Source organism: Gigantopelta aegis, unplaced genomic scaffold, assembly GCF_016097555.1.
Source record: "Gigantopelta aegis isolate Gae_Host unplaced genomic scaffold, Gae_host_genome ctg5512_pilon_pilon, whole genome shotgun sequence".
NCBI lineage: Eukaryota > Metazoa > Mollusca > Gastropoda > Neomphalida > Peltospiridae > Gigantopelta > Gigantopelta aegis.
The window spans coordinates 2,429-17,660 of record NW_024534458.1 but is presented as its reverse complement, the minus strand read 5'-3'; the positions used below and the strand labels follow the sequence as shown (position 1 = coordinate 17,660).

Genomic DNA, 15,232 nt, shown 5'->3' with positions numbered 1-15,232 from the left:
CATCCAATTTGACAAATTACCCTAATTTCAACACTTCATTTCAATTTTGTCTGATCATGTATTATTATAATTCTCAAGATTAAGTATGCAGTATGAGAAAACCGGATCTTATCTACTTAAGAAGTGAGCTGCCACTAGAAGATTTATAACTTGCTCTTTGATTGTTATCAATGCAGTAGATACTTAAATAATCTAAGTAATATAACTACTACAATGCAGTGTACATATAAATTATACTGATATAGGATATATTAAGACTATATACATGTATATAACGTCACCACTCCTTCAACTCAGTAAGATGGCTACCCTTCTGTTGTTCCTGCTAGTAATCTCAAGTGTAGTATTTGTTTGGACCTCTTTAGTGATCCTCGTGTTCTTCCTGTTCTTCATATATATTGTTTGAAGTGTCTACAAGGACTTGTGAGTAAAGAAAAGAGCTATCTCAGTTGTCCTCAATGTAGAGCTAAACATGAGATACCCAAAGGAGATGTGGCTAATTATCTTTGTGATCTCTCCATTTTACCAGAGTTAGAGGCAGCCAAAGCTACTTCAAGGAAAGAAGAGGCAAGATGTGTGGTTTATGTACCTCTGGTGAGGTAGCTGTAGGTTACTGTCAAGACTGTGGTGAGTATTTGTATAGTTATTGTCAAGACATGCCACAGAAAGTAAAAACGTTTGCTACTCACAAAATCACTTCAATGGAAGCCTTGTCAACAATTACATATGCTACTAAACAGTCTGCCTCATGTCCTTATCACTCAAAAAATATGAACTAGAGATCTTTTGTAAGACTTGTGATACACTGGTATGTTCAATGTGTATGTTAGAATCTACTCATAAAGGACATAACTATGATTTCTTGAAGAATGTTCACCATGAAGTGACAAAACGAATTAAAATCAATGACACAAAGCATCAAGAAAAAGGGAAAAGAATTCAAATCTTGTCTTGTTTCAGTTGAGAAATTTGGAGCAGCGAGTGTGTAGTCAACGTGATAAGCTTGAAGCTGAGATAATTGCAACATATGATGAGTATATAACAAAGATACAAGCAATGAAGGAGGAGCTTTTGAAACAAGTTGAGTCCAAGTTTACTGAAGACAGCAAGACAATATGGGCAACTAAAGATGCATCTTGAAGTTTTATTATCTCAAGTTGAGAGTTGTCAAACATTTAGTGAACGCTATCAAAAAAACAAGGTAGTGAAGGGCAGACAATTATCATTGTTGAATCAACTCCTTCACCATCTAACAGAGCTTGATAGTGCAGTTGCTGACAATCACAAATAATATTTAGTTCTACTACCCACTTACTGATTTAAAAAAATCAGTTCTAATTTGTCAAGTCTTGGGTACACTTTCTGTTGCTAAGATGCTACATTTACACAAGGAAGTCTTCAAGATACAAGTACAGTGTTCATATACAAGAAAACCACTCTTGTCTACGTTTTAAATGAGCCATTAGCACACCTCATAAAATGGGAATGTAATATGGTCACAACGATAACTTGAAGCAAACCTGTCCTGTAGTGGTAGCCAATGATAATCAATTAGAGATAGAATTCACTCCAATGATATTCAGGGACATATAGTTTTCAGCTAATACCGACTGGATGTCCAATAGTAGGAATCCAAAAATTTGCTGTTACTGTTTATGAATACATTTTTGAAGATATGTTGGAAAATACAATAGATCTTGTAGTGGAGCATATGGAGGAAGTTACTAGGAAGATATTCAGACAGATACATCGAGTTATGGATTAACTTTCACTAATAACTCAGCTCCAACTATGTCAAGTTATGGCAAAAACGGATGAAACCACCTGAAAAGCCAAAGAGATTAGTGTTGTTGAACAAAGAAGAGATTCCAACCTGGGAAGAAACGGCTAGAGGAAAGACGTAAGCAAGCAGAGAGAGAATGAAATGAAAGAGAAAAGAAGTTAAAACAAAGGACAAGAACCACCAGAACAGCTTGAGACATCAGATGTGATGGATCAAGAAGAAGAGAAACCAGCCTGGAAGAAACGGCAGAGGAAAGACGCAAGAAGAGAGAAAATGAAGTAAAAGAGAAAGAAGTTAAAACAAAAGGACAAGAAACACCAGAACAGCTTGAGACATCAGATGTGATGGATCAAGAAGAAGAGAAACCAGCCTGGAAGAAACGGATAGATGAGAGACGCAAATAGAAGAGAATGAAGAAAGAGAGAGAGGAGTTACAAAGAAAGATACAAAGTCATCAGAAAACTTAAAACAAAGCTATTCCTATACTAAATTAATTTCTGCATTATTTTCTTACTTTGTATGATTATGTTTGTGTGTTTATTTACTTGTTTACTGTAGAGTGAATGGTTACATGCAGAAGAATTCTCAGGGGAGGTGTGTCTCATTAAGTGGCAGTAATCTTTGTTATCAGTAATTTGGTTTATTAAGACATATATTTGTAATATAACATTTGTCAGTAATATCCAATACATCAGTTAATCCATGAAACATTAACAACATACTAGTAGTAATAAAGTACTAGGTCATCGTACTGGTAGTAGGCATGTATGTTAATTAGGACTATAATTCAAGATTTTTGCTTTGATTCAGTGTGTGATATACCTAAAAGTGTTGTAGAACAGGGAATCATTGTTGGTACTTAATCTTTACTTTTCTCAACTTATTTATAACCTTTAATTTATGTGTTCTATGGTATGGAGTAAAGATAAGTGAATGTATAACATTGTGGAATTGAAAGGGTTGTTTACATTTATAGGCCAACTTATTTCCTTGTAGATGGAAGAAGGAAAAAGTCATAACTATCTAACCAAATACGCAAGATGTTCAATGATCATGTTGAGATCAGGACAACCAGTGATATATATATTGATCAGTAGTCTTAGTACTGGTAGTAATATCACCAGGTATAATGTATTCTACTGGGACTCTCTTAGTCAGTAGAGTATCAATTGTTTAGAGTAGTAGGGTCCTGATACTATTAATAGATTAGGTCCAGCTATAGTCAATATACAGTGTTCCCTTTGAGATGGTAAGAATGAAAATAAAAAATTCTATTTACTAACTAATATTTAGGCTATTAGTTCTACAGACTGTGTCAAATAATCACTTATATCACACTTCCAAAAAAATAAAGAGAATTACACTATTGTTATAAAAGTGGAGTATGTTAGCTTAACTAAATCATCAAGTTGTTCTAAAGTGTTTATCATTTAGGCTCCCGCACTGGTGAGACTCTTTCCTTCATCCTCCTCCTCTCTGTACTATAAAACCTAAAGCCGCTATCATAAAATTTTTTTTCTGATGTATCTACTAGTCTTAAAGAGTCTCAGTAGTAGAATATCAGTATGCTGGCCAATCACTTTAATATTTGTCTAATAAACCAGTCAAACTTGTTAAACAGTTAAAGGATTTTCTGATGTAATTTATCTGAACATGAAATATATTTAATGAAATTTCTTTGTCTAGTTTTATGTTTTAGTAATACCAATTGAATATTTGTGTGTTACAAAGAGTGCCTTTAAGAAATTAGGATCGCATTTATGGAACATTCAAAAAGCTATCGAAACCCATAATTGCTTTAAAAAAACTCATTAGTGAAGTGCTTGTTGCACACTTACTTGACAACATATGCTCCTGTTCATGATACATAACCATATCTCAAAAGCTTTCCACTATTACCTCTGTAAACCTTGATGAGAGGTGTGGTCACAAATTATATCACACCTTCTTGTCAAAGGACTTCCTCTAAGTATCTAGTGAAGCATTCCCTTATGGAACGATTTAGTGTTACCAGGATCATTTTTAAATATCTATATACCATTATTTCAGTAGGAAAACAATGGAATAGACTCTAGACAATGTAACCCAAGTACTATTAAGTACTAGATATACTGCTATAGAGCCATTAAGACAATTGGTAATTTTCATTGTTTGATATGTGATATATGATAAAGATTATACAGTACATATTATTTTAGGAATTCCCCGACCCAAGAAAAACCCTATCAATAATTCTGGACTTAAAACTAATTTAAGTTTTATTGCCACTACTGATAAGAATGAAACGCAAGTCAGGTGTGTGATGGAATGCAAGAACCTCACACTCAATGACTTGTACTATTATTATATCAGGTACTAACAGTATCATATATAAATAACATGTATATCATTATAGGTCCTCAAGTGATGTTCCTACAGGACTGGGTTTTACAGCTCTCAAAAAACACTTCAATCACTCTCAACTGGTCTCCTACCTTTTGTTACCTAACTGTACAGTTAACTATACTTTTGAGATCAGGACAACCAGTGATAAATATATATTGATCAGTAGTCTTAGTGCTGGTAGTAATATCACCAGTATTAATGGTATCTATCTGGTCTCTTCAGTCAGTAGAATATCAGTACAGAGTAGTAGGTCTTGATGCTGTTAATAAGTTTAGAACTCTGTGTCAAATATACTGTGTTCACTTTAGATGGTAAGAATTAACAATTTTAAATTTATTAATTAATATTTCATTAGTTCTACAGATTGTGGTCAATAATCACTTATATCACTTCAAAAATAAAAGAGAATTACACTATTGTTATAAAAATGGAAGTGTATCACTTATTAATCATTTGTGATGCCTATAGAAACTACAAAATTCATTGATATCATTGTCAACTCCAGCAAACACCATATCTTTTTTCTTAACTGGTAGTTCCAATATTATAGTCAAGTTGGACTACCAAGATTACTTATTATTTTTTATAGACACTTACTTGAGCTCTTCAGTCTTCATTCAAAATACCTACAGCGCTGTAACTTCAACTGTTTGTACATGTTCAAGTAATTATAGTTTAAAGTGTATGAGTACAATTATATTTTCATTGCAGGTAATGAGAAATAACAAACCTCAGGTAATAAACAAACATGTTACATTATTGAATTGTTTAACAGTGAGTATACCAGTCAGTATTTTCCTTTCTCTCTATTAACTGCTGTCATTGCTACATTTATGGTCTATTCATTATGAGGAAGAGGAGCTACAATATAGATGCTCCATGTTTAGTATACCCAATTAGATCCAATATATGATGATGTTAAGTTATATCTTTAATTAATGATTGTTTAATTTTTTTTAAATTGATGCTGACATGAGTATAATCTTTCCTTTCAGCAAATATAAACTATTTCATAAATAATAACAAAAAGCATTAATAATCTCTATATATATGATACAATAACAGTAAACTATATTACATAAGTAAAAAACAAAGTAAAGATTTGTTACAAAACAATCATTCCCAAATAAAAAACTTCCTATATAAGTAGTAATTATTCAAGTAATAATACAACATCATGTAAGCCACATGTAGGAATTGCTATATGGAAGTAGTGTGTCACATATAGCGTTATGCTTACTTTTTGGCATGGTCATTTCAACAAGTTCATTACAAGTGATTTTCATACTTTAAAAATGATGTTGACATGAACATCATCCTTTAAGAAATGTAATCCTGATAAATAAATACACTGACATATATAATTATATAATAACAATAACTTATATTACGTTCAAATACAATCCATATATAAATATGACATGCTATACAGACCACATGTTATAAATTCCATGTACTATATCCAAATGTTGTCAACACTAAATGCTTTTTTTAAAATAGATTTTTTATTTCTTGTTTCCAAGTTTTTTTAGGTAATACTAAAATCATATTATGGTAGTATATCATATCATTGGACATCTTACAGTATATAGTGACACATTGAAAATGATACTATGCATTAATGACCAAGATTTACTTGTCAGCATTATTTATCTAGAAAAATAATATTTACAGCTTTTATATGACCATTATCAAGGATGACAACATTAACATTTTGGGTGACATTTATATTAGAAGTGTGTGCCTATGGGTTCAGCAGGAAGAGACATGTTTTGTGTTAGTTAATGTTAGAAGGGCCTATATTTCAGGCAAGAAGTAATGCATTGCTGTATATAGTTAATGCTTAGGTTTTAGGAAGTGTCTTGTTATTCTGGACAGTGAGAATGAAAACCTAAGTAATCATTTTATAAAACTTCATGTATAGGGATTACTTAATTGATTAGTACTACAGGTTGTACCACTAATTACATATAATATCACAAAGAATTCAGAGAACTACACTATTGTTATGATTTGGAAATTGTATATTATGTATTTAGTACTATAATTAGGAACATAGAAGCTTTAGTTGCAAGTCTAGAGTGTAATCATGGAGTATGTCCACAGACACAAGGAGTAATCACTTGTACAATACAAGGCAGTGTAGCAGGTTGGTATTCTCCTAATCATATTGCATTATAGAGTAGGTTCTGGATAGGTTAATAATGATGCTATTAATGGGGTTTACTGCTGCTCTTGTGAGCATTAACAATCCTGGACTAACAACTACTTTAAGTTTTTATTGCCACTATGGATAAGAATGGAAAAAAGTCAAGTGTACTAATACTAATTGTGGCATGGATATAAACTCAATGATTGTACTGTATTATATCAGGTACTAACAGTATCATAATAACTACATATACTATCATTATAAGGTCCTCAAGTGATGCTCTACAGGACTGGGTATTAACTACAGGACTTGATATTATCTTCTTACTTGTGCTAGCATGTTAGCATATCCTTGAACTACATCACTATTAAAGAAGGAATGATGTCTCTTATACCTTATCTCTTAGAGGTCCTATTGTATTTAGATGTAAAAGATCACAGTACATTTCAACTTCTGTCTTTAGACTATAGTATGTTCTTGTTCTTTCAGTTATAGAATTGTATTTATAGAATGCCAATTCTTGTTTATTTGTATTATTCTATGAAACCTCTACTCTTTATTGAGTATAACACATGGTAACAGTATTACATATTATTTAAGTAAGTGGGCTTTAAACGTTTTGAAAAAATATGTCCAAATAAAAATACATGAATAATTTTCCAATAAGTGTCATTGTAAACAATCTGAAGTGCATGTAAATGGATGCTGTGCCCATTGTTATGTGTAAGACAGTCACTTTGTCATGTGATCTAATTATTAGCAATTCTGCCTATTATATTGAAACTCTTAAATCCAATAGTTAATGGCATTAATTTTACTGTCCAGTTTTTAACTTTTGTTTGCTTATGTAAGCAGTTTCACTAAAATCTTTACACTAACTCTCCAAATTGTAGACATTCTCCTGGTCCACCATATAGCATCCAATGTGATGTGTGGTATATATAATTCTGCAGACTTTGTAAAACTAATTGTTAAATAGGAAAGTCAGGAACAGAATTGGTCTGAACTATAAATTACTTTACAAACAGACACCAAATCGTACAGTAGTTGTATGTTCTATAGCACCTTCTGGTATGTTAGTATACTATAAAACTCTAACAAGATTAAAATTAATTAGTCATCCTATAATTGTTTGGAAGATACTGACATGACACATGGCAATAACTAGACACATGGCAATAAGAGCTAAAAGATTGACTAATTAGCAGGCAGTGTCTATGGAAGACTATAATATTTAAATGTCTGGGTAACTCTTACCAACTTGATCAGATGATGATAGATGTAGAGAAGCCAAGCTTGCTTGAAAAAGTTTGGGGCATGCACCCACTGTTGTTCCACACATGATTAGAGTTAATGAAATTTAATAAAAAGTTTATCAGACAGTAGTTGTATGCATCATGGTTAAAGAGTGTGTTTTGATTTCATTCTTTGCCTTTAATTGTTGCATACAACAATAAAGAATAACGAGGGTAATGAACATACAAATATATATAGTTAACATTATAGGACTGTCTGGCATGCGGTGTGTGCCAAGTGGAAAAAATTCAGCACTCTAAGTTTGATAACTAATTATTTCAAAGAAATACCCCTCAAAATACCTCTCTATAATTTCACCAAATCTTATCATTTATCTAATTTGACAAAATTTCAACATTACATTTTCAATTTTTTCCTGATCATGTATTGTTATCATTCTCAAGAATAATACATGCAAGAATGAGATAATCTGATCTTTTTACCTACTAAAATGAGCTGCACTAGAAGACTTATTACTTATTCTTTGATTGGTGTCAATGCAGTAACTACTTACATAATCTAAGTAATATAACTGCTGACAATTTATGTAGAGCTAGTGCATTTTAAAGTTGTTATAAAAATTCTTATCCAAACAAAATATATGAATAATTTTCCAATAACTTGTTTTGCAATCAATCCTGAAGTGCATATAAATGATGCTGTGCACATTGTTGTGTAAGTCAGTCATTTTGTCATGTGACTTAATTATTAGCAATTTTGCTATTACATTAAACACGTTAACAGATATTTCCATTTATTTCTATGCCACCTTATGAATACTGTAAAGCTCTAACAAGATTATAATTGAAGAAATCATTCTATAATTGTTTTAGAAAATACATGGCATGATATAAACACTGACTAAAGCTACAAAATGAATTATCCGGTATCAGCAGTCTCTGTGGAGACTGTAATATTTACATGTCTCAGTGATTCAGATACCAAAGGAGATATGGCTAATTATCTTTGTGATCTCTCCATTTTACCAAAGTTAGAGGCAGCTAAAGGTACTTCAAAGAAGAAGAGGCAAAGATGTGTGGTTTATGTACCTCTGGTGAGGTAGCTGAGGCTACTGTCAAGACTGTGGTGAGTATTTGTGTAGTTATTGTCAAGACATGCACAATAAAAGTAAAAATGTTTGCTACTCACAAAATCGCTTCAATGAAGCAACCCTTGTTGACAATTAAATATGCTATACCAAACGCCTGTTTATGCCCTCATCACCAAAATATAAGCTAGAGATCTTCTGTAAAACATGTGATACATGGTATGTTGTATGTGTATGTTAGAGACTACTCAATAAAGGGCATAGTTATGACTTTTTGAAGAATGTTCAAGATGAGTTGATGAAACGGATTAAAACAATGACTCAAAGCATTGAGAAAAAAGGGAAAAAAGAATTCAAATTTGTCTTTGTCGTGTTTTTAAGTTGAGAATGGGGAAATTTGAACAGCGAGTGTGTAATGTCGACGAGATAAGCTTGAAAGCTAGAGTAAATGGAGTCTGTGATGAGTATTTAACAAAAAATAAAGCAATGAAGGAGGAGCTTCTAACACAAGTTGAGTTCCAATTGCACTGAAGACAGCAAGACAATATGGGCCAACTAATCAAGAGATCATCTTGAAGTTTTTATTATCTCAAATTGAGAGTGTCAAGCATTTAGTGAAAATGCTATCAAAAAAAAACAAGGTAGTGAAGGGCAGATATGTCACTGTTGAATCAGCTTCTACACCGTTTTAACAGAGCTTGATAGTGCAGTTGGTGACCATCAGTAAATTTAGTTCTACTACCCCACTTACTGATTTTCATAAGTCAGTTTCTGAATATTTGTCAAGTCTTGGTACACTCTCTGTTGCTAAAGATGCTACATTTTACACAGGGTAGACCTTAAAGATATACAGCTGAAATATACGAGGATGGGGAGATTGAAAAGACAACTCTTGTCATTATTCTAAATGAGCCATTAGCACACCTTGTAAAGTGGGAATGTAAATTGGTCACAACAACAAAATTGAAATCAACTTGTCCTATAGTGGTAGCCAGTGAAATCAAATAGAGATAGAATTCACTCCAACATATATCAGGGCACATATAGTTTTCAGCTAAATACCAACTGGATGTCCAATAGTAGGAATTCAAAAAATTTACTGTTACATCAAACAACATCTATCGAATTTTGAAGAAATGAAGATGATATCTTTCATCCTATAACTTGTGACAAGGACAGGAAAGTTCAGAATCAAGTTGTGATGAGGATAGCTCAGTTCTAATGAAACCAAAGTTAAAAAACTAATGTCACTTATCTGGAAAGTTCAGAATCAAGTTATGATGAGGGGAAACTTCAGGTCTAACTACATTAAATGTTAAATCAACTCAACCAAAGAGAAAAAAACAAAAAAAATACCTTCGCTTCAGTTTGCCAACACAGTATTTGGCCAACTTTTAATAATATAGAAGTACTTCAAACTACATTAAGGTGTGATGGAAAGAAAAGTATACAAAAAAAAGAAAATGTATGGTAATCAAGGACAATGTGCTAGTACTGTAGCAAAAATTTAAAAAAACACGAAAATTTAAATCCTCAAAAATTTGTACCTTACGGTTACTCTTTTCATTACTAATATAATTACTAGGGAAATTACTGCTCATCTTCTTTAACAAATGACTCATCAGAAGTACGAGTATGTTGATATGTGGGCTGTCTTGATATAGTGACAGCTATCATATATAGACCAAGCATCAATGAAAATATTATGTTTAACTAATGAGACATTAAAAAGAATTTTTATAGCTCTGACATTTACTACATGACTGTCAAGTTTCAATCTGTATATTAGTTATGAAAACAGTGTGATATTTTACTACTTCTAAATGTCTCATATGCAATCTAAATGACTATTATATTCATTGAATCAACCAATTAATTTTTTCCAGACTAACTTTAATTTCAAATGTCACACTTGCAAATGTGAAGTGGTAAATACAATATCTTTGTTTTTATGGACAATAGTTAGCAATAACATCCTTCACTTCAGAAAAATCAAGCATCAAAAGCTATATTGCATGTATTAATAAGATAAAATTTCCTTGCATGTAGCACATCATGTTATACTCAAAGAGTGTCTTGACTATCTATATAATATGAGTCAATCAATATCAGAACAGATGTATAATTAATTGTTAATTGATACTCTAGCATTTTATTTTAGAGCTCACATTCAATAAGCATCTTCCAAGTTAATTTATTATACACATGTGCTAATACATTTTGTGCACTGACTCACAATAGCTACTGTACAATTCAAGTTGATGAATCATGTACACTCCTTCATTGGATACAGTGTAATATATTGTTATGATAATAAGATGTATCATGTTAAATAGATTGTTTGTTTTAACCAACTCATGGTCACTCTAGTTTGAGTACATGACTACAAAATACATTGAAAAGTGTTGACAACATAAACTGCTTTGATTAGTAATGCAATTAATATGGAATTGACAATTCATTTACTCGGCATCTCAGTCAGGATAAGTATGTGGTCTATAGAACTGTTCTTTTATAAATTCAATAATTAGAGGCTTAAAAAACAGGGATACCATCCATGAAAATTCTTTTGTTTTTTTTTGTTTGTGACACTAGTGAACACAATCTTTATAACTCTTACATTTAATTAATTTATTGCCACATGTCAGTCATTATATTAGTTATGAAAACAATGTGATGTTTACTACTTCTAGGTGTCTTATATCCTATCTAAATGACTATTATATTGGTTAAATCAATTTTTTCAGAGTAACTATAATTCAAACATCATACACATACAATGTTAAGTTGTCATAATGTACTAAATATTTAGTAATAGCAGACATTCTCCTCTGAAATATCAAAAATCATATGCTATATTGCATTGTATCAATGAGAGAATGTACAGTTATGATTATAAAATTTCTCTCACATGTAATACATGTATATTATACTCAAGAAGTAACTTTGGCTTATATATATATATATATATATAGAACATAATTATATGTGTATATACGCGTTATGCGATATATCTTCATAGATACTTCATATTATATATATATAGTAATCAATCAATATACACACATTGACACATATTAATTGACAGTTTGACACTAAAGGTGTAAACTTTATCATGTCGTATTACTGTATGAGAGTTCAGATACATTAGCATGACCCAAACATTTTACCAGTAGTAGCAGCATCAGTAGCATTGAGATAGAATCTTCTGGTAATAGTAATGAATTCTTCCAGGCTCAGTATTTCATACATTATCATTAGTATCCATTCCATTGATCACTTGCTTTATTTCTTCTGATGTACCAAAGTTGATAAACCTCATGTAGATCAATTCACCACTCAACATATGAGATAAAACCATCTTTATCAGAGTCAATATAGTTAAATACATCCTCATTAACGTCATCAGAAAGTGAAGTGAAGGTTGATAAATACATCAATATGTTTTTTTATACTTTGAAATATTCTTCAAATGTCATTTCCTTACCATCATCAATGCCAAAGCTTTCTCTTATCTTTTTGAGCCTATGACTCATTGTCTATAGATATTGAGTACTATTAAGAAGTAAGGACAAATGAAGTACAAATGGTTTATCAGCAGTGTTTTCTGTTAACTGTATTGATTAGTAACAAAAATTAATATGGAATTGACAGTTCATTTACTTCATGAAACAACTTATCAGAAAGGATATGTATGTCATATGTAAAATTGTCCTGTTATAAATTCAATAATAAGAGCCCTCACACACAGAGCCAACATCAATGAAAATTAACTAATGAGTTGTTAAAGTAATTACATGTAAATTGGTATTTGGAAAACATTGAAGGTGACTCATAAAAGATGTCTCATTGTGGTGATTGTGTATGAAAATGTGTTATAAAGAATTGTGTACAGATATTAAAACTAATCTGTTTCACATTGTTATTTTATCATTGTAATCATTTATGAATAAAGTTCCTTACACACACTTAAACAATGATGAATTTTCAACCAATATATCACATTCAGTGATTTCATGAAATAATTGGTGCCTCATTTCAGTGATTTCATAAAATCGCTAGAGTTTTTAGTGAATTTATGAAGTCCTTAAGTGAAAAAGTGATTTCACAAACTCCCTGAAAGTTTCAGGGATTTTGCAAAATCCCTGTATACACAATCTTACTGTAACATGTGTGTGTGTGTGTGTGTGTGTGGCTTAATATGGTAGCATAGAATAATTCAAATATATATTTAATAACAGCATGATAATGAAGGGCTATCAAAATGATATTACCTAATTATTTTAGTGTCTCTGTTATGAAGTGAAGCTATGGGTTCCAGGTTTTCTATGTTACAATGTAATTAGTTCACGTTTCAGTGATTTTTGATATTCGTTGAATACTTCGTCATTGAAACTCATTGGAACCACCGGATATTAGCATCTATTAATTATCTATGATCCAAAAATACTAGGATCTACAATGTGGATCTACAATACAGTTATTAATACATGTGTAATAAATATTATAAAGTAGCCATGTCCATACACAGTTACCCACTTGTCTATGTAATAAGAGTTTATGTCCATCTGATAGAAAAGTAGTTCGCAATATCTTCATGACTTGTCTAGGTTAGTGAAATTTTTATGAAATACAATTCAATATGACCTTTTTTCTTATAACACTAAATAATTAGTGCTTTTTTAAAATTATAATAAAGTTGTTAGTAATACAGAATTGACATAGTAAATAGTAAAAAAGGATGTGGTATGCAGTAAGTAAGAACAAAAGGAGTATGCACAAGAGGATGTCTTTACTGAGAAACAGTTATTAGTTATGTCTGTAACATTGCCATTATCTTATCTACTAGTCCTGAGAGGATTAGTAGATTAATTTGATCATGATTGGCTGCAGTGGTCAAGTTAAATAAATTCAATCATGGCTAATTTACCATACTAATATAGCATATATATGTGGTTTACTGTCTCAATATTGATACTATTGACTTCATGACCTCAACAGATTACATGAAATCTCAATTAGTTTTATATGTTCTCTCCTTTTTTAAAAGTTAGAATAAACTTGTTACAGATGAGATATCTCACAATAGCTACAATACAAGTCAAGCTGATGAATCATGTACACTCCTTCATTGAATACAGTGTAATATATTGTATGATAATAAGATATATCACTGTTAAAATAGATTGGTTGTTTTAACCAACTCATGCTCATGATCACTCTGGTTGAGTACAAAATACATTGAAAAATAGCCTTGAGAAGATTTGTTAGATTCATATTATCATGAGTGGATGCAATGGTGAAGATAAATAATTAACTGCATTGTTAATTAACCATAATTATGTACAATATATGGCTTATTCTCTCAATAGTCTATATATATATATATGTCTTTCTTTAATATGGTAGCATAGAATGGATATCTTTAAATAACAGGATTATAAGTATGAGCTATCAAAGTGATATTACATAATTATTCAGTGTCTCTATTATGAAGTAAGTTATGAGTTCCAGGTATCTGTGTTAGAATATCACGAGTTGACAGTTCTATGATTTTTGATATCCATGTGTACTTTATCATTGGAACCCATTAAAGAAATAATGAAATGTATTGAAACCATTGGATATTAGCATCCATCAATTATCTACGATCAATAAAACTGGATTTACTGTGTGGTTTCTGCAATTATTAATACCTGGTACATGTGTAATTAATATAAAAGGTAGCCATGCTCACTTGTCTGTGTAATAAGTGTTTGTGTCCATGTGGTAGAAAGAGGTTCTTAAGATTTACATAATTTGTCCAGTGATATTTTATGAAACACAATCCTACATTATCTTTCCTTTTTTATAACACTAGAATAATTAGCACTAAAAGGATCATATCCTTCACTTATTTTATCTCTGGAACATAATGAATGGTTTATCAGCAGTGTTTTTGTTAACTTTTTTGATAAGAAACATAATTTATATGGAATTGACAATTCATGTATTTAAACAACTTCTGAGAAAGGACATGTATGTGGACTGTAGGATTGTCCTGTTATAAATTCAATAATAAGAGCCATCACACACAGGGCCAGCATCAATAATAACATTATTGTGTCTAACTAATAAGACATTAAAATCATTATGTAGTATTTCAAAAATATTGAGGGTGACTCAATTCAAAATGTTTTAATTGTAGTTTCTATTGTAATACATTTTATCTACATGACATGCTATGCATTGACATGTTATGGATTGGTATCATGTAGTTTAGGTTGGTGTTAAGAGAAACCATAAACCTGTTAATAAGAGAACTATTATTCTCAGGCTGCTGAGAAAATGGCAATGATAAGGAGGTTACTCTTGATTACTACTCAATATAAATATCTTCTTCTATTATTACTTCTGAAGTATTCATTATCTGGAGATGAAAGTTTTAAGTTGAAGCACAAAAAAATTTTCAAAGAGACTCTTGGTGTTGATGTTAGATAAAAAAGAAAAAGCAAGTCTCAAAAATGTATATGAACATAATAGAGTTGTATGCCCAAGAGAAGAGAAGACCTTTGATCCCAAGGATGTG

At 31.2% G+C, this 15,232-nt stretch overlaps 1 protein-coding gene across 1 annotated transcript; it reads left to right on the top strand.

Annotated features, from left to right (window-relative positions):
- Positions 1 to 301: 301 nt before the first annotated feature.
- On the top strand, positions 302 to 8,744 carry LOC121366386 (E3 ubiquitin-protein ligase TRIM13-like; the record flags this gene model as incomplete). Its single annotated transcript, XM_041490854.1, has 4 exons — positions 302 to 594; positions 961 to 1,091; positions 2,001 to 2,179; positions 8,685 to 8,744. Coding segments are annotated over 4 exons (663 nt in total), but the record flags the coding sequence as incomplete, so codon positions are not given.
- Between the last annotated feature and the right edge of the window lie 6,488 nt (positions 8,745 to 15,232).